Here is a 25,601-nt window from a genome sequence, read left to right on the forward strand (position 1 = left end):
TAATTAAATAGTGAATAAATATTAACCATATCGATATTATTTGGTTGTTAGTCGAACTCACGCGAAGTGCAAAATTGTTATTAAACGGAATCCAAAATCCGCAACCCGCAATCCAAAATACAAAATCCAAAATCCTGAGTGCTGTGCGCATAACGGTGTAGTGTCATAAAGACCATTTTGAAGAGATCCAAAATGTTAACCTAAGCAAATCCAACTCTTAATAAGCCATCACAATATAACAAAGCCCCACATTTTATTTCTACTTCGAATATTACTATTATTATTGATTTTTGTTGCATTTCGCTCTGCACAATACTTGTGAAAAATTGCTGGCGCCCATCAAGGATATCGGTGGAACGAACGTGCTTATAGATATAATAGTGTGTACCCCCCTCCCTCCCCGTTATTGACTTTCGAGTGCGTGTGTGTTTTTTCGGTCGATGACATCACGACGCCCATCTACCGAATGGCGCTTTCGTTTCTATCGCAAAACTCCGGTCTGTTGGACTTACAAAGCATATTCGATCCGCAATATTCAGAACTGCAACAAGAACATTTAAACAACAACAACAACCATCACCACCATCCAATCAACCAACAACACCAGCCAAACGAGGAACTACAACTTCAAATACCACAACGCACGATTTCCACGAAATTCGATTTGAGCATCTTCAACGAATTCGATCAAATGGAATTCAACAACAATTTGAATCGCAGCCAAAATCAGAATAATAACAACAACAGCAGCAGCATTAATAGCAACGGCAACAACAGTGCAAGCGAGAATTTAAAACAGGTAAGTGATCAGTGATCAGTGATCACGGGGAAGCTTCCCGCCGCTAGGTTAAGAGTTGACCTAATCCCAATCCGTAGGCAGCCCTAGGGGAGCATCTCATTGGATTAAGAAAATTGTAATGAGTTGATTGATAGTCTTATAGTCTTTAGAAATAATCTGAAATCTATAGAACGTTCGCTTGGAAGCAGAACTAAAACGCTTTCCCAGGGAAAAGCTCGTACAGATAGTAACACATGTCGATAGTTGTTCCCGTAACCCTATAAACTAGCCCAATAAAAATCTAGTGAGGTGTGTAGGTATATTTGTACAATTGTTTTTACCTTAGCAAGTGCTCGCGTCTACGAATGGAATAGAATGACTCCCATCTACAACTAATTCCCTGAGAATTCAGACCGCCTTGAATATAAATCTACATAGGCACATATTTATACATATGCAGTTCAATTGCTAATTGCTATACTATACTCGCACAGCAGACAAAGTATCATATAACAGCGTTGTGGTAGCCTGATGGGGGGCAGGGAGATAGACAGAAATATGGGGAAACCAGCGCCTAATAAATAGTCGTCTGGACTTTAATCCGATATTGAGACCTGTTCGAGACCCGACCCTCTTCCTGGCCACAAACTCGTTCTCCTCTCCTCTCCTCCCTCGCGTATACCCCGTGTATACTCGTGTATGGTAGTAAATTGGGAATAATTAAGAAACCCGTTTGCGTCCCTTGATTTTCGATTGTCTATCAGACAGATGGATGGATGGATAGATAGATAGATACACCGATAGATAGACCCATCCTATAATTAAGTTTATCATTCCATAAGACAAAACGTGAGTGCATGAGTTTCTGTTTCTTCTGCTTTTGTCCCTATCTCTGGACGTGCTAAGTGCTGAACAAGCAGAGAAATATCACTGCTAATTAGTCCGTATCTATCTATCCATCAGATGTGGATATGAGTGGGTAAATTTATGTGTATGCGTATGCGTAGATATGGATGTGGAGAGTTATCCGAAAGATGCCTTCGTGAGTTCGCAATTAAATCGGACTCTATCGAAGGGTTTAACCTGAAATGTTTGAAATGGTTAGCCCGAGATTGGAGTGCCAGAAATGGAGTTGCACCCTCGAAGTCTGGCATTAAATAGTTTCGTAAATTCATTAACATCGCCGCTAAAGGAGTTGGTTCTCTTAATGAAATTTACAGAAGAGCAGCGACTGGGATTAACTTAGCACCTCCCTACCATCATGGTCTCCATCTAATGTTAATCAATAGCGCACTTTAATAATAGAACATTTCCAGTAAGTTTTGGTACTTTTCCGAAGACCATACCAGGCCCTCAACTCGTACAGAAACAGTAAGAGAGAGAGCGAAAGGGATTGCAACTCCCAACCTGCCGTTAGCTTTGAAGAGATCTGTTAGAAAGATTGTTTGAAAATCACGCAAGGTCCCAACCACTAGCCGCTGGACTAATTATTCCGTAGCGGGTGACTGAGGCATGGCACTGGCACCACACAGATACACATACTTCTATACTAGAGTATGCCGTGTGTGCCTTTTTTTTTTTTATACCCGATACTCAAAATGAGTATTGGGGTATATTAGATTTGTGGTAAAAGTGGATGTGTGTAACGTCCAGAAGGAATCGTTTCCGACCCCATAAAGTATATATATTTTTGATCAGCATCAATAGCCGAGTCGATTGAGCCCTGTCTGTCTGTCCGTCTGTCCGTCCGTCCGGACGGAGTCTGGATCCAGACTTCTGCGATATGTCACTGCTACAAAAATATTTCAAAACTTCGCCCCGCCCACTTCCGCCTCCACAAAGGACGAAAATCTGTGGCATCCACATTTTTAAAGATACGATAAAACCAAAAACGCAGAATCGTAGAGGATGACTATATGTTCTAGAGTGTAAAATCTGAACCAGATCGTATAATTATTATAGCCAGAATCAAGAAAACAATTTCATTCTTTCTCGCTCTGTCTCTCTCTAACACACAGGTTTCATGGTCGGCTTTGCCAATTGCAAAATATGAGTTCAAGGATCTCAGAACCTATAAGAGCCAGAGCAACCAAATTTGGTATCCACACTCCTGTGATATCGGACCTTGACCGTTTCGTGTCCAAATTTCGCCACACCCCCTTCCGCCCCCGCAAAGGACGAAAATCTGGGGCATCCACAAATCTCAGAGACTATTAAGGCTAGAGTAACCAAATTTGGTATCCGCACTTCTGTTAGATCTCACTATAAAACGTATATCCCAGAATTTCGCCCCACCCTTTTCCGCCCCCACAAAGGACGAAAATCTGTTGCATCCACAATATTGCACATTCGAGAAAACTAAAAACGCAGAATCATAGATAATGACCATATCTATCAGATTAGCAAGTGCTCGCGTCTACGAATGGAATAGAATGACTCCCATCTACAACTAATTCCCTGAGAATTCAGACCGCCTTGAATATAAATCTACATAGGCACATATTTATACATATGCAGTTCAATTGCTAATTGCTATACTATACTCGCACAGCAGACAAAGTATCATATAACAGCGTTGTGGTAGCCTGATGGGGGGCAGGGAGATAGACAGAATTATGGGGAAACCAGCGCCTAATAAATAGTTGCAATGTTCCTCCCTTTTCCTTTTGGTGGGATATCTTGATTGTTACCTCTTCAGATCTTCGATCCGGGGATATTTACTCAAATGTCGGGCATGTTGATCTTATCTTTGTGGAACATAATTAAATGGAAGCAACAAAAACCGATTTTTGTTTTCATCTACTCTCACTTGAGAGAGAGAGAGAGGAGAGAGATTATACGCGACCTTATCAGCAAGGTTTCGGACCTACATACATACATACATATGTACAAAAACATATTAATATACACACATAGTATAGTACTTGAGCTGGACTCTAGAGATAATGTTGTGAGGGCATAGCCTCGTTGGCGGCTAGACGGGCTTTGTTTCTGTTTCTAATTCGAAATCGTGTTCCTATAGTACGACTACGAATCGAAAAACAGTTTTCGAGCTACGAGTTCAGGCTTAGACCACAGAAAGTCACTTTCTGCTTCTGCTTGGTTTTCCAGATCGAGAACCGCCACTTTATTAGCGGCTACCACCATCAGCATATTGGAACGGATTATGAGCAAGTGATCAACTTCGTTGACTCGCCGCCAAACTCTGAGGAATCGTGGACAGGTAAGGTCACAGCACCCCGATCCATCAGTCAGTCGATCAGTCGATCAGTCCATCATCAGTCAGCCAGCTCTAACCATCTCCATCATCATTGCATCACCATCAACTCTGTGGCACAACCTGTGCTGCATTTACAGATATCGCTAATCGAAGAACTTACGGTTATCGTAGACGCCCAGTCGAAGGATTCGCCGGGACCGCAGATAATCGACGTTCAGACCATCTACCTAAACAGCGGCTCCCGCAAAAGACGAATGGATTGGGACTCACTGGACATTGGCCAGACCGAGAATTCCCTCACAGCATCCCAGAGCGGCGAGCTGGCCCCCAAGGTGGCCCCCCAGGAAAAGGACAAGCACAAGCGCGAGAAGCACTCTGGTAAGGAATCCAATCCCCCATGCCATCCAATCTGATCCCATTGCTACGCTTAAAGCGTTTGCTATCTGATTTGCATAAGTAAATAAGTTTATTGACTGCTCGGTGACCCACAATCAACGAAAGCGAGTGAGAATGAAAGAAATTTCGTCTGGACTTTAATCCGATATTGAGACCTGTTCGAGACCCGACCCTCTTCCTGGCCACAAACTCGTTCTCCTCTCCTCTCCTCCCTCGCGTATACCCCGTGTATACTCGTGTATGGTAGTAAATTGGGAATAATTAAGAAACCCGTTTGCGTCCCTTGATTTTCGATTGTCTATCAGACAGATGGATGGATGGATAGATAGATAGATACACCGATAGATAGACCCATCCTATAATTAAGTTTATCATTCCATAAGACAAAACGTGAGTGCATGAGTTTCTGTTTCTTCTGCTTTTGTCCCTATCTCTGGACGTGCTAAGTGCTGAACAAGCAGAGAAATATCACTGCTAATTAGTCAGTATCTATCTATCCATCAGATGTGGATATGAGTGGGTAAATTTATGTGTATGCGTATGCGTAGATATGAATGTGGAGAGTTATCCGAAAGATGCCTTCGTGAGTTCGCAATTAAATCGGACTCTATCGAAGGGTTTAACCTGAAATGTTTGAAATGGTTAGCCCGAGATTGGAGTGCCAGAAATGGAGTTGCACCCTCGAAGTCTGGCATTAAATAGTTTCGTAAATTCATTAACATCGCCGCTATAGGAGTTAGTTCTCTTAATGAAATTTACAGAAGAGCAGCGACTGGGATTAACTTAGCACCTCCCTACCATCATGGTCTCCATCTAATGTTAATCAATAGCGCACTTTAATAATAGAACATTTCCAGTAAGTTTTGGTACCTTTCCGAAGACCATACCAGGCCCTCAACTCGTACAGAAACAGTAAGAGAGAGAGCGAAAGGGATTGCAACTCCCAACCTGCCGTTAGCTTTGAAGAGATCTGTTAGAGAGATTGTTTGAAAATCCCGCAAGGTCCCAACCACTAGCCGCTGGACTAATTATTCCGTAGCGGGTGACTGAGGCATGACACTGGCACCACACAGATACACATACTTCTATACTAGAGTATGCCGTGTGTGCCTTTTTTTTTTTTTTATACCCTATACTCAAAATGAGTATTGGGGTATATTAGATTTGTGGTAAAAGTGGATGTGTGTAACGTCCAGAAGGAATCGTTTCCGACCCCATAAAGTATATATATTTTTGATCAGCATCAATAGCCGAGTCGATTGAGCCCTGTCTGTCTGTCCGTCTGTCCGTCCGTCCGGACGGAGTCTGGATCCAGACTTCTGCGATATGTCACTGCTACAAAAATATTTCAAAACTTCGCCCCGCCCACTTCCGCCTCCACAAAGGACGAAAATCTGTGGCATTCACATTTTTAAAGATACGATAAAACCAAAAAGGCAGAATTGTAGAGGACGACTATATGTTCTAGAGTGTAAAATCTGAACCAGATCGTATAATTATTATAGCCAGAATCAAGAAAACAATTTCATTCTTTCTCCCTCTGTCTCTCTCTAACACACAGGTTTCATGGTCGGCTTTGCCAATTGCAAAATATGAGTTCAAGGATCTCAGAACCTATAAGAGCCAGAGCAACCAAATTTGGTATCCACACTCCTGTGATATCTGACCTTGACCGTTTCGTGTCCAAATTTCGCCACACCCCCTTCCGCCCCCGCAAAGGACGAAAATCTGGGGCATCCACAAATCTCAGAGACTATTAAGGCTAGAGTAACCAAATTTGGTATCCGCACTTCTGTTAGATATCACTATAAAACGTATATCTCAGAATTTCGCCCCACCCTTTTCCGCCCCCACAAAGGACGAAAATCTGTTGCATCCACAATATCGCACATTCGAAAAAACTAAAAACGCAGAATCATAGATAATGACCATATCTTTCAGATTGCTTAATCTGGATCAGATCAGATCATTTTTATAGCCAAAAGGAACAAATCAATTTGCACTGGCTACGCAGCGCCCGACGTGACGCTCAGACTGATTTTCTGTCTCTCTCGCACGCACTCTTTGTCGTGTCGTTTAATATTAGCGGCGTCTGCCGGAGGAGAGTTATACTGACTTAGTATCGGGTATAACCGTAGAGTTGCGGTGTCCGCAGAAACTCACAACGTTCCCCCTCGTTTGTTGTTGTTGTTGTGTGACTACAGGAAAGCTTCATCCCGACTCAGCCGAAGCCGAAGTGAGGGACTCTAACCGCTCTAAAACAAACCACACCTATCCCGGATCCCGGCGGTACTGTCGCGAGATATTACTTCGCCGGGGGAGATGCCCGTAGGGCTCTTCTCTTAATAATCTCCTTTATCCTTTATCTCCTTGCATTGCGTGCTCTTTCTTCGCAACGCAGATTGGTAACCATAGTTGCGGCCATGAATCTAATCGCGGCCCAGTTTTATTCCGACTCCAGCAGGCATTCTGCCAGGTTTGTCACCGCTGGCATTCTTCCAAGCTTGTTGCTTAGATCCTCTCGATCTTGCCGGAATCTTGGACATTCGAAGAAGCAGTGCTCTGCGTCTTCGATGACCCCTGCGCAGACCACGCAGAAGGGGTCGTCCTCGTGCTTAAACCTATGCAGGTAGGCTTTAGAGCAACCGTGTCCTGTCAGCAGCTGTGTCAGGTGATACTCCACTTGTCCATGGCTACGGTTCAGCCAACTTTTCAGGTCTGGGATTAGCCTATGGGTCCATCGCCCTTTGCTGCTGTTATCCCACGAATCTTGCCATTGTAGGATTGTGCGCTGCCTTAAGGCACCTCTGGTGTCCTGGTCCGTAGTCCCCAGGGTTCGCTGTGCCCTGATTCCTGCGGATTCTCTTGCCAGCAGATGGATGGGAATCATTCCTGCTACCACTAGTGTGGCGTCTTGGGATACCGTTCTGAATGCGCAACACACCCTCAGGGCACACAGCCTCTGGACTGCGTTGCATTCTCGGGCATATGTTTTATGCTTCATTGCATCAACCCATATTGGTGCAGCGTACATTAGCGTTGAGCCAACTACGCTCGCTAGTAGCTTTCGCCTTGGCTGTTTCGGGCCTCCATTGTTGGCCATGATGCGGGATAGGGCCACTGCCGTCTTTCCTGCTTTGCTGCTTGCATACGCCATGTGATGCTTGCGTTCCGCGCAGGTAAGTAACGCAGCACTACTATGGCTCGCGCTAACTACTCTTTGCCTCTTTTCCAGGCTAACTTCCGACGTTTTCCACTGAATTATACGGAACGATTTAAAAACACGACCGCACTCACTAGAATACCTGCCGTGTGTGTGTGTGTGTGTGCGTGCGTGTGGGGACCCGGCCATATAATTTTGACTCGAATCTAAAGCTCTGCCGCGTTTCCCCCCTCGATGGCTTATCAAGCGACACTTGCCGCAGATAAGAACCAAATATTGAATCGGAGATCATTCAGTCATGAATGAGTCTTGCTTTTGTCTAGCCTTTTTCCCCAGAAATTATATAATCGAAGGCGGCAGCGTGGACTGATTGGCAGCCATTTTGCCATTTCCCTGTGCCATTTCCCTTTGCCATTTGTCGTGGCATATCACCGGGCGGCAATCAACGATAGCCGGGACTAGTATCAATTCTATCTATTCGACTTTCCAGATACTTTTCATACTCTTAATCAAGCAACAATTAGCTGTGACACTATCTCGCATGCGAAACGAAAAACAATACAAATTTGTTTGTGCGTCATTCGGTTGTGGATAGGCTCTGGAATTGAGCTGCCACTCGTTTGTCCGATCTGTATATAGCGTTCAGTTCGGTATCTGCAGATAGATTAAATCAATTAGCGACGCAATTTATTTATTGTCTGATCATTTTTGGGACATTTAAACGTTTGATGAATGCTTCTAGCGGACTAGAGCTTTTTGATTGTATCGAGATGTCAAGTGGATTGAATTATCTTTTCATATACTCTTTAATTTGTTAGGCCGCAGCAGATGGAGCGATGACATTGGCTTTGATCTGAACGCCGAGTTCAACAGCAACTCGTATTTGAACAAGTAAGATATTCCCTGGGATCGCGAGGCCATGTCAGATCGGAGCTAATTTTTTCCTCTACAAGCAGTGAAAACTTTCTGTCGTTCTCCCCCACGCTGACCACCCTGAAGCAGGAGCCCCAGACGGAGCAGATCAAGCCGAATCCGAAGCTCTCGCTGGACAGCAGAAATGCCGGAGGCAGTGTCTCTGCCACCGTGGCGATTGCCAAGGTGGACGAGGCGCAGAACTCCCCGCAGCTGGCGGTGGCCTGTGGCCAGGAGACGTCCCCTGGCAATGGCAAGCACGACCTGAGCTCCGGGCTCCTCTGTGGCTGTGGCTCGCCCCAGGGCTTGCCAGTGGCTGCCAGCGAGTATGAGCTGGGCGGACACTCCGACAAGGGCAAGATCAATCCCCAGCAGCAGTTAAGCGTGCTCGATCCATCCAAAATAGAGATTGTGTCCGCCAACGGAGCGATCCACGCCGAGGATCACAAGTAAGTAGCAGGCAGATGGAGGAGAAAGTCCGATTACTCTGATGATTCTCCCATTTAGGTTTCAGTACATTTTGGCTGCCGCCACCTCGATTGCCACCAAGAACAATGAGGAGACCCTGACGTATCTGAACCAGGGCCAGAGCTACGAGATCAAGTTGAAGAAGATCGGGGACCTGTCCCTCTACAGGGATAAGATTCTAAAGGTGAGTCCAAGGCTGTGCCCCAGCTGCTGCTGAACCAATGCCGATGCCGATGCCGATGCCTCCTCCAATTGAGTCAGAGACATGTGATTCAGTGAACGATTTGACTTCTGGCTGTCTGGCGTCAATTGCTTTTAATAAACCCCAATTAAGACGAAGAATTTGAGAGATGGATTCACGAGGACCGTGCATGCGTACGACCAGGGGGAGATACTCGTACAAAAGTATCTACGTTTGGCATAGCTACATATCTATCCTATGGCAATAAAGTCTGACTTCATCTGTTGCAAATTCTGTTGCAGAGCGTGATCAAGATCTGCTTCCACGAGCGACGCCTCCAGTTCATGGAGCGCGAGCAGATGCAGCAATGGCAGCAATCCCGCCCCGGCGAACGCATCATTGAGGTGGATGTGCCGCTCTCGTACGGCCTGTGCCACGTCTCGCAGCCCCTGAGCTCCCATTCGCTCAACACCGTCGAGATATTCTGGGATCCCCTCAAGGAGGTCGGCGTCTACGTCAAGGTCAACTGCATTTCAACCGAATTTACCCCAAAGAAGCACGGCGGGGAGAAAGGTGTGCCATTTCGACTCCAGATCGAAACCTATATAGAAAACAACAACAACAACACGAATCCGAACTCGAACAACATTAGCGGCTCGACTGCCCCAACCTCCCCAGAGCGCACCCCCAATGGGAGCAGCAACAGCAACTGCAGCGGAGGGCTATCCATCGCCAGCGTCAAGCAGGCTGTCCATGCAGGTGCCTGCCAGATCAAGGTGAGTGAGGGAGTGCGGATAGATGGGGAGAGAAATATAGACATTCCCCCTTACCCGCAGGTCTTCAAGCTAAAGGGCGCCGATCGCAAACACAAGCAGGACCGCGAGAAGATCCAGAAGCGTCCACAGTCGGAGCAGGACAAGTTCCAGCCCAGCTACGAGTGCACCATCATGAACGACATATCGCTGGATCTGGTGATGCCCGCTACCACCACGGGCTGCTACAGCCCCGAGTAGTGAGTTTCCGTTTCATCTCATCCCATCCCCCGACTGTTCAAATTGACGTAGTCGCTCGCAGTTGACGCAATCTTTCAATTGACCGTGCAAATTGTCTCGAGAGTGTTGTTTATGTGACAGCCAGGGCTGGGGTTTTAATTTATGATCTCCTGCACTGCACTGCAGTCTAGGTCCAACTATTTGCATAACATCCAGTTACTATGATCATCATGCGCGTATTCCGTCTTACATGCACGTGTAGACCCTCGATTCTTATCTATTCTACTACAGTGCGTTTAAGAACGTTAAGGCGGCTTGGCACCCACTCGATGTCTCCTAACTGAAGCTCTGAAACATCGATCTTAATCGGCTGTATGATTCCATATTTTATATACAGACTCAAATGTTGTGGTTATATATTCAATCAATCAACGAGTTCAGTGTTTAGGGTTATTTAATGTTTCTTCAAATCTATATAGATGAAAATTTAAATGAGAGATAAAGATTAAAAGATAAAGATAAAAGATTAAATGATAAAGAGAGCCGAGTTGAAGGATCATTGGCAAGGTGTTGCCCGCTAAGAGAACGCCCGAAGAGCGTTTCGTGTGGTTTCTGCCGTTGGGGCCGCCCCTGCTCCAAGTTATTTATAGTTTAAAGTTGCTTTTAACCGGTTTTCGGCTTTGTTTCATTTTGGCTGAATGATTTTGTTTGTTTCGCAGGCCACACTACGGCACTACAGGCACCACAGATCATATTGGCGAATGACACAGATACACATACTTCTATACTAGAGTATGCCGTGTGTGCGTTTTTATACCCGATACTCAAAATAAGTATTGGGGTATATTAGATTTGTGGTAAAAGTGGATGTGTGTAACGTCCAGAAGGAATCAATTTTATTCTTTCTCGCTCTGTCTCTCTCTAACACACAGGTTTCATGGTCGGTTTTGTCAATTGCAAAATATGAGTTCAAGGATCTCAGCACCTATAAGAGCCAGAGCAACCAAATTTGGTATCCACACTCCTGTGATATCGGACCTTGACCGTTTCGTGTCCAAATTTCGCCACACCCCCTTCCGCCCCCGCAAAGGACGAAAATCTTGGGCATCCACAAATCTCAGAGACTATTAAGGCTAGAGTAACCAAATTTGGTATCCGCACTTCTGTTAGATCTCACTATAAAACGTATATCTCAGAATTTCGCCCCACCCCCTTCCGCCACCACAAAAGACAAAAATCTGTTGCATCCACAATATTGCACATTCGAGAAAACTAAAACGCAGAATCATAGATAATGACCATATCTATCAGATTGCTGATCTGGATCAGATCGGATCATTTTTGTAGCCAAAAGCAAGAAATCAATTTTCAGTGGCTACGCAGCGCCCGACGTCACGCTCAGACTGATTTTCTGTCTCTCTCGCACGCACTCTTTGTCGTGTGGTTCAATATTAGCGGCGTCTGCCGCAGGAGAGCCATACTGACTTAGTATCGGGTATAACTGTAGAGTTGCGGTGTCCGCAGCAACTCACAACGTTCCACCTCGTTATACCCGATACTCAAAATGAGTATTGGGGTATATTAGATTTGTGGTAAAAGTGGATGTGTGTAACGTCCAGAAGGAATCGTTTCCGACCCCATAAAGTATATATATTCTTGATCAGCATCAATAGCCGAGTCGATTGAGCCCTGTCTGTCTGTCCGTCTGTCCGTCCGTCCGTCCGTCCGTCCCCTTCAGCGCCTAGTGCTCAAAGACTATAGGAGCTAGAGCAACGATGTTTTGGATCCAGACGTCTGTGATATGTCACTGCTACAAAAATATTTCAAAATTTTGCCCCGCCCACTTCCGCCCCCACAAAGAACGAAAATCTGTGGCATCCACATTTTTAAAGATACGATAAAACCAAAAACGCAGAATCGTAGAGGATGACTATATGTAATAGAGTGTAAAGTCTCAACCAGATCGTATAATTATTATAGCCAGAATCAAGAAAACAATTTCATTCTTTCTCGCTCTGTCTCTCTCTAACACACAGGTTTCATGGTCGGCTTTGCCAATTGCAAAATATGAGTTCAAGGATCTCAGCACCTATAAGATCCAGAGCAACCAAATTTGGTATCCACACTCCTGTGATATCGGACCTTGACCGTTTGGTGTCCAAATTTCGCCCCACCCCCTTCCGCCCCGCAAAGGACGAAAATCTGGGGCATCCACAAATCTCAGAGACTATTAAGGCTAGGTTAGGTTAGGTAAGGTTAAGGAGGTAGCCGGGAGGGGGGGGATAAGAGCCTCCCGCCCCCAAGCTCACTTGGACCTATAAAAGGTCCGTTGTGTTGCCGCATGGGCATGTGCCCCTTCGCGTTGCCCGAACCGTGAGAGCATACTACTGCAGGTTAAGGGCAGTCCCATCCGGTGGCTTGGATGTATTTGGACAAGGTCCCTGGTTTGATTACGGACAGGTCCGAAATGTCCGTGAGGAAAGCGGCCCCGAGAATACGAAGACGACGATTTCCAAGGGCTGGGCAGTGGCAGAAGAAGTGGGGGACCGATTCCTCCTCCTCCTCGTCGCGACAACTCCTGCAGAAGTCGTTATGAGGGATTGACAGTCTAGAGGCGTGAGTGCCGATCTGCCAGTGTCCCGTAATGGCTCTAGTAACTGCAGAGCACTGTGCTCTGCTGAGTTTATACAGCTCTGCTGAGCTCTTCTTCGATCGATATGGCCATATCAATCTTGAGACTTTACAGGAAACGGTTTGCTGCCATCTCCTATTGGCATTTTGCTCGAACAATTCGTGCGTTAGGAGCCTGCACGTAGCCAAGGGCATCGCTACTTGCTCCCTCTCCGGTAGGAGAGGAATCGTAGTACCCTGCCTGGCTAGCTCGTCGGCGGCGTCATTCCCCTCGATGTCCCTGTGGCCGGGGACCCATATAAGGAAGAGATCTAACTGCTCTGCGATCTCGTGCAGAGACCTGCGGCAGTCATTTACAGTCGCTGAGTTCGACGATATTGAGCCTAGAGCTTTGATAGCTGCTTGGCTGTCCGAGAAGACGCACACTAAGTGCGTATCTAGAAGTAATTTGGAGACGATCGAAATGGCCTCCTTGATGGCTTCAACCTCCGCTTGGAACACACTACAGTGATCCGGGAGCCTGAAGCAATGACTGATGTTCAGCTCGCTGCAGTAGACTCCGCCTCCCACGCGGCCGTCTAGCTTTGAGCCATCAGTGTAGAAGTGGACCGCATTTGCAGGTCCTGGTTCGCCCATCTCCCAGTCCTCCCTAGTTGGGATTGATACCTGGAAGGGCGTCGAGAGGTGGTCACTGGGGATACAGTAATCTGTCCTCTCTGGTAATTGCGGGAGTCTCATCAGGATTCCCGAGTGCCCAACCGCGGATGCTTTCCACAGTCTGGCTTCTCTCATTCTGAGGGCGGAAAGTGTTGCCACCTTCTTTCCCATGAGATCCACAGGGAGGAGGTCCAGCACAGTATCCAGGGCTTCCCCTGGAGTAGTGCGTAGCCCGCCAGTTATGCATAGCTCTGCCATGCGCTGAACTCTGCTGAGTTTATTGAGGCATGTCCTTCTGTCCAAGGCTGGCCACCATACCACCACTCCATAGAGCATGATTGGTCGTATGATGGCGGTGTAGAGCCACCGAACCATATAGGGGGTCATTCCCCATTTTAGTCCGATGGCTTTCCTGCAAGTATAGAGGGCCACTGTGGCCTTCTTTACTCTATCCTCTATGCTCAATTTCCAATCGAGCTTTCTATCGAGGATTAGGCCAAGATACTTGGCGTTGTTGCTGAAGACTAGCGTTTCCCCACATAGTCTTGGGGGAATCAGTACCGGAACTTTGTACTTCCTAGTGAAAAGCACCAGTTCCGTTTTAGACGGGTTTACGCCTAACCCGCATTTGTCTGCCCATTTCGACATTTTCGTGAGAGTACTTGTCATGCACTCACACAATGTCTGCGGAAATTTTCCGGAGAATGCTATGGCAACATCGTCCGCGTACGCCACCACACGGCAGCCACCCCCCTCTATCTCCCGCAGCAGTGTGTTCACTGCCACGTTCCATAGGAGGGGCGAGAGGACTCCGCCCTGCGGTGTGCCTCTGCTGACAAATCTGGTACACGTTGACGTCCCCAGTGATGCCTCAACCGTCCTGCATTGTAGCATCTGATCGATCAGGCTCACCATCCTGGAGTCAACGCCCAGATCCGTCAGTGCGCCCGTGATGGCGGTCGGAAGGATGTTGTTAAAGGCGCCTTCTATGTCGAGGAAGGCTACTAGGGTGTACTCCTTAAAATTAAGGGATGCTTCGATGATCGATGTGATCGAGTGTAGGGCCGTTTCGGTGGATCTTCCCTTCCGATAGGCATGCTGGGAGTCTGAGATCAGACTGGACGGAATGCACGCCGTTAGATGCAGCCCCAGGAGCCGCTCCATCGCCTTTAGAAGAAAAGACGATAGACTTATGGGTCTGAAATCTTTTGGGGCAGTGTGCGAGGGCTTGCCTGCCTTGGGTATGAATACGACTTTGGTCTGAAGCCAGGTGTCAGGAATGCACCCGTGGGAGAAGATTCCCTCGTAAATTATTTTGAGCCAGTTAATGGCTTTATGTCCCGCGTGAATCAGTTGGGCAGGGAAAATGCCGTCTGGCCCCGCGGACTTGTAGGGTTTAAAGCTTCTGATCGCCCAGGAAATGTTCTCCTGGCTTAGCAGTCTCAAGACTCAGCGACTCCTCGCTGGACGTAGTCCACGACTGGTCGGGGTTCTTCAAGTAGCCCAGGGTGGGTGTTGTCTTCGAGAGAACTGTGCGCAAGCGTGAGGCTTCTGAGTTACTCTCGATTTCGCTGCAGAACTTACGCCAGGAGGCGCGTTTGGCTTTTCTAAGTTCTTTGTTGTAGGTTGACAGACTGGCCTTGTATTCGGCCCAGTTTTGCTCAACGTTTTCAGCCTTAGCTTTATTGAAGAGTCTCCGGGAGGCTTTCCGGAGTTCACCCAGTTTCGGATTCCACCATTCAGGTTTCTTCCGGCCTCTGTTCTTGCCAGAGGGGCATGCTTTGTCGAGCGCCTTATTGCAGGCGTCGATAAACATCTTAAGACGACGAGTCGTGGCCTCCGTGGAGAACTCCTCCTCAGATGGTGGCTCAGGGAGAACACGACAGAGGTAATCAGAGTACCGAGTCCAGTTTGTCCGCCTGATGTTCCGGAATCGGACTGGCTTCGGTACTGAGAAGGAGAAGACAGTTTCCACGTACCTGTGGTCCGAGAAGGAGTGCTCTTCCAGGACCCTCCAGGATACAATGTTACGCTGTATCTCATGAGAGGCAAGCGTGAGGTCCAGGCCCTCCTTGCGGTTTTTAATGATAAAGGTGGGATCACTACCCCGGTTTAGTAAGACCATCTGAGTGGTCAGTAAGTAACAGAAAAGGTACTCACCCCTTTCGTTTGTGTCAGTGCTTCCCCACTGACAGTGATGTGCATTGGCATCGCACCCCACAATTAGGCCGATGTCCTTGGCCGAGCAGTCTGCGATTAGAGCCCGGAGAGGCGCGTGTGGAGGGGGGTCTGGTTGTTCATGCCCCATGTATGCGGAGCAGATCCTCAGTGAGCGCTCCTGGCCTTCGAGGCTCACTGCGGTGTGGTCTTCATTGCTGAAATTTGGGAGCAAAAATAAGTGCAACTCTCTTTTTGCAAGAATGCAGGTACGAATTTTACCTGCGGTTTCAGCTACATATAGCTTGTAGTCAGAAGTCCTCAGACCGGAGACCCTGTTTCCGAGGATCCAGGGCTCCTGAATGAGGACTATGTCGGCTCCACCCTTGGCCAGGTGGAGCAGTAGAGCAGCGCATGCTGCCTTACAATGGTGGAGGTTTATCTGCAGGAGCGTCAACGACATTCCTGAGGCTCGCCTCCACCATTGTTGCTTCTAGATCGCTGTCAGGGGACTCCGGCTCCTCCCCGACAACGATGTGGCTGAGACCTCTGGCTAGGTCGCTCTCGTCGAACGCGTAGTCGTCCAAGATATCGTCCGACATCATGGACGCCGCATCCGACGCCGGGTTGTCTTCCTCGCACGAGGCCCCCTCTTTCGGGATCTCCGGCAGCTCCGGGTCTGGCTCGACCTCCGCTTGCCTGCCCTTGCGATCGGACTTGTAAGTGGATATGGTGACCTTCTTGTAGCCATAATCCACTACACCGTCCGACTTTGCGAGGAGATCAATGGATTCCTCATTTAGGACGAGGATAATCTGGCGCCTCTGCCCTTGGATATCCTCCACCTTTGCCACCTTCCAATCGGCTGTAGGAAGGTGGGGGTTGCAGACCTGCAGTAAACTGAGGATCTTCTCAGGCTCTGCAGGCTTAGCCGAGACCCACGCTCTGGCTCTCGGGCGACTAGGGACATCTTCCCACTTCACGGCCTCCAGTTTCGCCCCTGGATAGACCTCTTTTAGGGCCGCCACCGCCTTCATGTAGAGGGCCGCAGAGCGAGCGTCTTGGCAGGCGATGGCTTTCACCTTGCCTGCGTCCTCACACTTTGGCGGTGGTCCGCCGTTCTCCTCCAGTTCCAGTAGGAACCGGTCCTGGAGCTCGTTCTCCACCAGGTGCCACTTATCCCGAGGGACATGGCCGTCCTCGGCGCCCCTGTCTAGGACACCGATCAGGGTTTTGCCCCTCGCCACCTCAGCGAACGACCGGTTCGTTTGCTGGCTTGCTGGGCTTGGCCTGACTGATTTGCGGGGTCCTCCACTGAGCGTTGCCGCTTGTTGGGGCCTTGGTTGCGCCCTTTCCGGCTTTGGCTGGCTGGAACAGTGGAAGGATTGAGGAGGCCCACAGCCTCTGCTCCTTTCCTTCGGCTGACGCCCTGAAGTTCGGGTCTTCGTTGGACAGGATGAAAGCCGCTCGTCTCCTGTCCTGGTACGACGGCTTTCCTCCCCGTGGTGCAGAGACGCTGCCCGCCGGGGCTCCCATGGGTTCTTCGGTCCCGGTGCGCTTACCAGCCGCGATTACGCTCTGCTTGGCAGCCACCCCGGTATCCGCTTCGCCCTTGGAGCCACCCGACTTGGAAGGACCCGATTGGCTTTTCGGGCCCCCCCTCGCTGCGGCTGCTGCCTGAAGACGGGGGACCGACTCAGTCTCCTTCCCCGTCTTCTTTGGACCCGGTTTCCCAGGCGCTGGTGCAGAGGGATTGGCTTGTCCCTCCGGTACTTTAAGAGGAGTACCGAGCTCCTTTGCGGTTTTGTTGGTTTTTATATTAAGAGTGTTTGACATAGTAGTTCCCACGAGTAGGCGGGAAGGGGATGGTCACCCGAGGCATAGCCCGCTTGCCCCGGGAAGCCTGATTTAAACTGGAGGTCGGCAGGTATCCAGAGTCCGCATATTAGCGACCGGGCACCCCCCCGGCCATGCATCCCTCGGCATATAACAGTGTCACCTTGGATTGGGGTAATTTCACTGAGAGTTTTCTTCTCTCCGCCCGACTACCATTCGCCAGCATCCTAGCAGAGACATGACCGTGCTAGGACCTGTTTCCAGCCGCCCTCACGGGGAGAGTATAGTCGCACTTCCACCGGTGTGCACAGTTACGGCGGGTGACGGTTCGCTCGCAACCCTCTGTGTCCTAGGGGGGGGGTGTGAGACGCAGACCGCACCGGGTATTACTAACCGGAGCGGCTGCGCCTCAGTTCCGAGTTCACAGTTGTGCGAGCCGACCCGTCATCCGTTTGTCCCCCTGTAGCACCCGATGGCTGACGGCCTAGAGTAAGGCTAGAGTAACCAAATTTGGTATCCGCACTTCTGTTAGATCTCACTATAAAACGTATATCTCAGAATTTCGCTCCACCCCCTTCCGCCCCCACAAAGGCGAAAATCTGTTGCATCCACAATATTGCACATTCGAGAAAACTAAAAACGCAGAATCATAGATAATGACCATATCTATCAGATTGCTGATCTGGATCAGATCGGATCATTTTTGTAGCCAAAAGCAAGAAATCAATTTTCAGTGGCTACGCAGCGCCCGACTGATTTTCTGTCTCTCTCGCACGCACTCTTTGTCGTGTGGTTCAATATTAGCGGCGTCTGCCGCAGGAGAGCCATACTGACTTAGTATCGGGTATAACTGTAGAGTTGCGGTGTCCGCAGCAACTCACAACGTTCCACCTCGTTATACCCGATACTCAAAATGAGTATTGGGGTATATTAGATTTGTGGTAAAAGTGGATGTGTGTAACGTCCAGAAGGAATCGTTTCCGACCCCATAAAGTATATATATTCTTGATCAGCATCAATAGCCGAGTCGATTGAGCCCTGTCTGTCTGTCTGTCTGTCCGTCTGTCCGTCCGTCCGTCCGTCCGTCCGTCCGTCCGTCCGTCCGTCTGTCCGTCCGTCCGTCCGTCCCCTTCAGCGCCTAGTGCTCAAAGACTATAAGAGCTAGAGCAACGATGTCTTGGATCCAGACATCTGTGATATGTCACTGCTACAAAAATATTTCAAAACTTTGCCCTGCCCACTTCCGCCCCCACAAAGGACGAAAATCTGTGGCATCCACATTTTTAAAGATACGATAAAAACAAAAATGCAGAATCGTAGAGGATGACTATATGTTCTAGAGTGTAAAATCTCAACCAGATCGTATAATTATTATAGCCAGAATCAAGAAAACAATTTCATTCTTTCTCGCTCTGTCTCTCTCTAACACACAGGTTTCATGGTCGGCTTTGCCAATTGCAAAATATGAGTTCAAGGAGCTCAGAACCTATAAGAGCCAGAGCAACCAAATTTGGTATCCACACTCCTGTGATATCTGACCTTGACCGTTTCGTGTCCAAATTTCGCCACACCCCCTTCCGCCCCCGCAAAGGACGAAAATCTGGGGCATCCACAAATCTCAGAGACTATTAAGGCTAGAGTAACCAAATTTGGTATCCGCACTCCTGTTAGATCTCACTATAAAACGTATATCTCAGAATTTCGCCCCACCCCCTTCCGCCACCACAAAAGACAAAAATCTGTTGCATCCACAATATTGCACATTCGAGAAAACTAAAACGCAGAATCATAGATAATGACCATATCTATCAGATTGCTGATCTGGATCAGATCGGATCATTTTTGTAGCCAAAAGCAAGAAATCAATTTTCAGTGGCTACGCAGCGCCCGACTGATTTTCTGTCTCTCTCGCACGCACTCTTTGTCGTGTGGTTCAATATTAGCGGCGTCTGCCGCAGGAGAGCCATACTGACTTAGTATCGGGTATAACTGTAGAGTTGCGGTGTCCGCAGCAACTCACAACGTTCCACCTCGTTATACCCGATACTCAAAATGAGTATTGGGGTATATTAGATTTGTGGTAAAAGTGGATGTGTGTAACGTCCAGAAGGAATCGTTTCCGACCCCATAAAGTATATATATTCTTGATCAGCATCAATAGCCGAGTCGATTGAGCCCTGTCTGTCTGTCCGTCTGTCCGTCCGTCCGTCCGTCCCCTTCAGCGCCTAGTGCTCAAAGACTATAGGAGCTAGAGCAACGATGTTTTGGATCCAGACATCTGTGATATGTCACTGCTACAAAAATATTTCAAAACTTTGCCCCGCCCACTTCCGCCCCCACAAAGAACGAAAATCTGTGGCATCCACATTTTTAAAGATACGATAAAACCAAAAACGCAGAATTGTAGAGGATGACTATATGTAATAGAGTGTAAAGTCTCAACCAGATCGTATAATTATTATAGCCAGAATCAAGAAAACAATTTCATTCTTTCTCGCTCTGTCTCTCTCTAACACACAGGTTTCATGGTCGGCTTTGCCAATTGCAAAATATGAGTTCAAGGATCTCAGCACCTATAAGATCCAGAGCAACCAAATTTGGTATCCACACTCCTGTGATATCGGACCTTGACCGTTTCGTGTCCAAATTTCGCCACACCCCCTTCCGCCCCCGCAAAGGACGAAAATCTGGGGCATCCACAAATCTCAGAGACTATTAAGGCTAGAGTAACCAAATTTGGTATCCGCACTTCTGTTAGATCTCACTATAAAACGTATATCTCAGAATTTCGCCCCACCCCCTTCCGCCACCACAAAAGACAAAAATCTGTTGCATCCACAATATTGCACATTCGAGAAAACTAAAACGCAGAATCATAGATAATGACCATATCTATCAGATTGCTGATCTGGATCAGATCGGATCATTTTTGTAGCCAAAAGCAAGAAATCAATTTTCAGTGGCTACGCAGCGCCCGACTGATTTTCTGTCTCTCTCGCACGCACTCTTTGTCGTGTGGTTCAATATTAGCGGCCTCTGCCGCAGGAGAGCCATACTGACTTAGTATCGGGTATAACTGTAGAGTTGCGGTGTACGCAGCAACTCACAACGTTCCCCCTCGTTTTTGTTGTTGTTGTTGTGTGACTACAGGAAAGCTTCATGCCGACTCAGCCGAAGCCGAAGTGAGGGACTCTAACCGCTCTAAAACAAACCACACCTATCCCGGATCCCGGCGGTACTGTCGCGAGATATTACTTCGCCGGGGGGAGATGCCCGTAGGGCTCTTCTCTTAATAATCTCCTTTATCTCCTTGCATTGCGTGCTCTTTCTTCGCAACGCAGTTTGGTAGCCATAGTTGCGGCCATGAATCTAATCGCGGCCCAGTTTTCTTCCGACTCCAGCAGGCATTCTGCCAGGTTTGTCACCGCTGGCATTCTTCCAAGCTTGTTGCTTAGATCCTCTCGATCTTGCCGGAATCTTGGACATTCGAAGAAGCAGTGCTCTGCGTCTTCGATGACCCCTGCGCAGACCACGCAGAAGGGGTCGTCCTCGTGCTTAAACCTATGCAGGTAGGCTTTAAAGCAACCGCGTCCTGTCAGCAGCTGTGTCAGGTGATACTCCACTTGTCCATGGCTACGGTTCAGCCAACTTTTCAGGTCTGGGATTAGCCTATGGGTCCATCGCCCTTTGCTGCTGTTATCCCACGAATCTAGGATTGTGCGCTGCCTTAAGGCACCTCTGGTGTCCTGGTCCGTAGTCCCCAGGGTTCGCTGTGCCGATTCCTGCGGCTTATCTTGCCAGCAGATGGATGGGAATCATTCCTGCTACCACTTGTCTGGCGTCTTGGGATACCGTTCTGAATGCGCAACACACCCTCAGGGCACACAGCCTCTGGACTGCGTTGAATTCTCGGACATATGTTTTATGCTTCATTGCATCAACCCATATTGGTGCAGCGTACACTAGCGTTGAGCCAACTACGCTCGCTAGTAGCTTTCGCCTTGGCTGTTTCGGGCCTCCATTGTTGGCCATGATGCGGGATAGGGCCACTGCCGTCTCTCCTGCTTTGCTGCTTGCATACGCCATGTGATGCTTGCGTTCCGCGCAGGTAAGTAACGCAGCACTACTATGGCTCGCGCTAACTACTCTTTGCCTACCTCTTTTCCAGGCTAACTTCCGACGTTTTCCACTGAATTATACGGAACGATTTAAAAACACGACCGCACTCACTAGAATACCTGCCGTGTGTGTGTGTGTGTGTGTGTGTGCGTGTGGGGACCCGGCCATATAATTTTGACTCGAATCTAAAGCTCTGCCGCGTTTCCCCCCTCGATGGCTTATCAAGCGACACTTGCCGCAGATAAGACCCAAATGTTTGCATTTTTTCTTTAGACCAAACAACTGTTGGGCAGCCACTAGTAGTAGATTGGCAGAATTTACACCGAGAGAGAGAGAGAGAGATGAAGCGATTTGTACTATACGAGTGCGAGTATATTGAATCAGAGATCATTCAGTCATGAATGAGTCTTGCTTTTGTCTAGCCTTTTTCCCCAGAAATTATATAATCGAAGGCGGCAGCGTGGACTGATTGGCAGCCATTTTGCCATTTCCCTGTGCCATTTCCCTTTGCCATTTGTCGTGGCATATCACCGGGCGGCAATCAACGATAGCCGGGACTAGTATCAATTCTATCTATTCGACTTTCCAGATACTTTTCATACTCTTAATCAAGCAACAATTAGCTGTGACACTATCTCGCATGCGAAACGAAAAACAATACAAATTTGTTTGTGCGTCATTCGGTTGTGGATAGGCTCTGGAATTGAGCTGCCACTCGTTTGTCCGATCTGTATATAGCGTTCAGTTCGGTATCTGCAGATAGATTAAATCAATTAGCGAAGCATTTTATTTATTGTCTGATCATTTTTGGGACATTTAAACGTTTGATGAATGCTTCTAGCGGACTAGCGCTTTTTGATTGTATCGAGATGTCAATTGGATTGAATTATCTTTTCACATACTCTTTAATTTGTTAGGCCGCAGCAGCTGGAGCGATGACATTGGCTTTGATCTGAACGCCGAGTTCAACAGCAACTATATATTCAATCAATCAATGAGTTCAGTGTTTAGGGTTATTTAATGTTTCTTCAAATCTATATAGATGAAAATTTAAATGCTTACTATACGTTGTTCAACGATTTCGCTTTTAAATCTGATAGAATAGAATTAAACCGAATATAATAGAACAGAATACAATGAGCTTTCGTTTAGTTTTATTTATTCTGTAGACTTATAGCTCTGACACGCACTGTGGAATGGAATTTTCCCGCACCGAATGAGAGAGAAAAGTCGTTTTGTCACATAAATCCCAGCGATCAATCGAATTGAGAGCGTAAATATGTACATACATAGATATATGTACATATACCACTTATATGAGAGATATGGAGAGAGATGTAGAGAGATCAGTAGAGAGACGAGAGGTGCTGCTAAAGAGAGCCGAGTTGAAGGATCATTGGCAAGGTGTTGCCCGCTAAGAGAACGCCCGAAGAGCGTTTCGTGTGGTTTCTGCCGTTGGGGCCGCCACTGCTCCAAGTTATTTATAGTTTAAAGTTGCTTTTAACCGGTTTTCGGCTTTGTTTCATTTTGGCTGAATGATTTTGTTTGTTTCGCAGGCCACACTACGGCACTACAGGCACCACAGATCATATTGGCTTATGAGACAGGGAGACCTGTAGGTCTTAAATCGATTGTATTTTCCACTTGCTAGTCACTCCGCAAACCCCCGGGCGGTACTTTGCTGGCGTTCCAGAATACATGAGCATTCCGATTGTAATGTCCATAATCCATCTCTGTAGATTCGATCAGCAGAGTGGTGGCACGGGAGTTGGCAGTGGGGAGGGAGGGAAAAGATCTTGAAAGTCTAGGAAATTTCCCCATGAATGGCGGCAGTATGAATTACGGGTATATGCGGTTTATCCATGCATGATTTACATACAAGTCCAAACAAGTTTTCTTATGTAATCAGGGATCGTATCGAGTATCGGGGGTATCGGGTACCGGGTAGGGGTGTATCGTTTTGTAAGAGAAATCGAGCAGTTTCGTTGAAGAGAAAACCTGATTCCCTGAATGGGAGACCTAGAGCAGAGCCCAGGCCTGGTCTGGCCAGGCCAGGCCTGGCTGCATTCGTGAACATGCACTGGCCTCTTAAGGATCGTCGCTCCTGTCACTGCAAGATACAGAGCCCGAGCCCGGCTGTAGTGCTGTGTACAGTGGGCCCCAAATAATCACAGCGTTTCCCTCACTTTTCCACAGTATGAAACTTTGGCCCAATTCGCCCGTGCACATACCCAAGTACGATGGGATGCTTCCGTTCGCGTCCAGTGCAGCATCGCCGACGACCAGCAGCAGCAGCCCCATTGCCATCAACTCGGTGACGTCAACCAACTCGCCCAACCTCAAGCTGATGGACGCCACGAACATGGTCTCGCCGCAGCATGTGCCCGCGGACATGGATGACTTTGTACGTACTATTTCTGCACAGTAGCTCGCCAATCCCTAACTTATCATATCACCCTCCATCATGATAACAGAATCAGAACATTATGCCGGAATCGACGCCCGCCCAATTGACGCAGTGGCTGACCAACAATCGCCTCACGGCCTATCTATCGACGTTCGCCCACTTCTCAGGAGCTGATATAATGCGGTTTGTACTTCTCTACAATGTGTTTCGAAACTGTACGACACTTGGGAAAGCCCGACGACATAATCTCATAGATAACTTATTAATAATCGATATGGTTCAAAGATTTAAAGATATGGTGCACAATTCAATATAAGAAATATTCGACTACAAATTCCAGTTTCGAACGAGGTTATAAATTACCAAAACTACCGACATTTTACGGTTTCGAAACGCACTGTCGGCTTTATCTTATTTGGATGCTCTAGTTCCTCATGTCTCTCGCTTTTGGGCCTATTTTTTTAGCATGTCCAAGGAGGATCTGATACAAATCTGTGGCCTGGCCGACGGCATACGCATGTTCAACATATTGCGAGCCAAGTAAGTGATCCCCAAATGAAAGTCGAAGTCTGAAAATCTGTTCTAAGACCACCTTCATCTATTTCAGGACCATCACGCCCAGACTCACGCTGTACACCAGCCTGGACGGTTGCAGCTACAATGCCATCTACTTGCTGTCGAACACGGCCAAGGAGCTGCAGCAGAAGCTGTTCAAGATGCCCGGCTTCTACGAATTCATGGCCAAGGCGGGTGCCCAGGAGAATGGAGGAGCTGCTGCCGCCGCGGCCGCCGCTGCTGCTGCTGCAATGTACAACAGCTGGAGCATGCACTCGAAGTATTCAGGCAGCGGCTCGAACATCTACAACGACGCCAACAAGAGCTGCGTGTACATCTCGGGACCGTCTGGGATCCTGGTCAGCGTCAGCGACGAGGTGCTGAACAACGAGATCAAGGACGGCAGCCTCTATGCCTTGGATGTGCAGAGCGGCAAGGTCATCTTGAAGCTGATCAACAAGCAGGACAACAATTGAACCCGCTGTTACCACCCTAGAAACCAAGTATAGTTTATAGCATTTACACTCACAGTTCGATATCGTTTTATATATGTATATGATTCAATGTCTATCAGATTTCGCGCAGCAATTTTGAACAAGTATTAGGCAAGCAAACCCAGCCCCCACCCAACCCCAATACCCAAGCCGAACCTTTTTGTTAAAGAATTAGTGCAAAATATGTGAGCTACCATTTTCACTCTTTTTAAGTTTGTTTACTTTATGCATGTCTTACTTTATTTTTTTACCACCTACGATTATGCACATTTACGAGTACAGTACACCCCCCAAGCGATGGCATTTCGATTCGCTATATTTGTTCTACTTTAGTTCATTGCCACGGCACACGCCCGCCTGCCACCTACACGCATATATCTATGGATGTGCACCATTTGAAGAAGAAAGAAAAAAACACAAAAAAAAGCAACCTAAATTTAATAATTACATATATAATATCATCATCAAGTACAGTACCACGAATAAAAGAATTGAGCAATTGTTTCGAAGCAGAGTTCAACTAGCAACCAAACAAAAACTTTTGTATGTGATAGAAGCAATAAAGTGTTATCCACAAGTGGACTGTCAAAAAAACACACGATCTCTAATAATGAATGGATGGGAAAGTAAGTGCC

The 25,601-nt window shown here is 47.7% G+C and overlaps 1 protein-coding gene across 4 annotated transcripts; it reads left to right on the forward strand.

Annotated features, from left to right (window-relative positions):
* Positions 1–21: 21 nt before the first annotated feature.
* LOC108158993 (GATA zinc finger domain-containing protein 3) lies at positions 22–25,562 on the forward strand. Of its 4 annotated transcripts, none has more exons than XM_017291846.2 (12): positions 22–799; positions 3,890–4,001; positions 4,170–4,376; positions 8,376–8,448; positions 8,511–8,918; positions 8,977–9,121; positions 9,421–9,894; positions 9,955–10,130; positions 23,707–23,914; positions 23,982–24,100; positions 24,383–24,457; positions 24,525–25,562. In XM_017291846.2, exons 1-12 carry the CDS (start codon positions 467–469, stop codon positions 24,946–24,948), a joined length of 2,754 nt encoding a protein of 917 aa, XP_017147335.2. In that variant the 5' UTR covers positions 22–466; the 3' UTR covers positions 24,949–25,562. The 4 variants fall into 4 exon arrangements, with proteins under 4 accessions (XP_017147335.2, XP_033250435.1, XP_033250434.1 ...); XM_033394544.1 differs by having other exon boundaries at positions 23–799; positions 23,985–24,100; XM_033394543.1 differs by having other exon boundaries at positions 23–799; positions 8,514–8,918.
* The last annotated feature ends 39 nt before the right edge of the window (positions 25,563–25,601 follow it).

The sequence above is a fragment of the Drosophila miranda genome, assembly GCF_003369915.1.
Source record: "Drosophila miranda strain MSH22 chromosome Y unlocalized genomic scaffold, D.miranda_PacBio2.1 Contig_Y1_pilon, whole genome shotgun sequence".
Taxonomy (NCBI): Eukaryota; Metazoa; Arthropoda; class Insecta; order Diptera; family Drosophilidae; genus Drosophila; species Drosophila miranda.

What these genes read in the sequence shown, in the direction of transcription:
- LOC108158993 (XM_017291846.2), top strand. Translation starts at nt 467, where the DNA reads ATGGCGCTTTCGTTTCTATCGCAAAACTCCGGTCTGTTGGACTTACAA. An exon ending in CAAGCGAGAATTTAAAACAG is followed by an intron (nt 800 to 3,889) that starts GTAAGTGATCAG and finishes TTGGTTTTCCAG; the next exon opens with ATCGAGAACCGCCACTTTAT. An exon ending in AGCAACTCGTATTTGAACAA is followed by an intron (nt 8,449 to 8,510) that starts GTAAGATATTCC and finishes TTCCTCTACAAG; the next exon opens with CAGTGAAAACTTTCTGTCGT.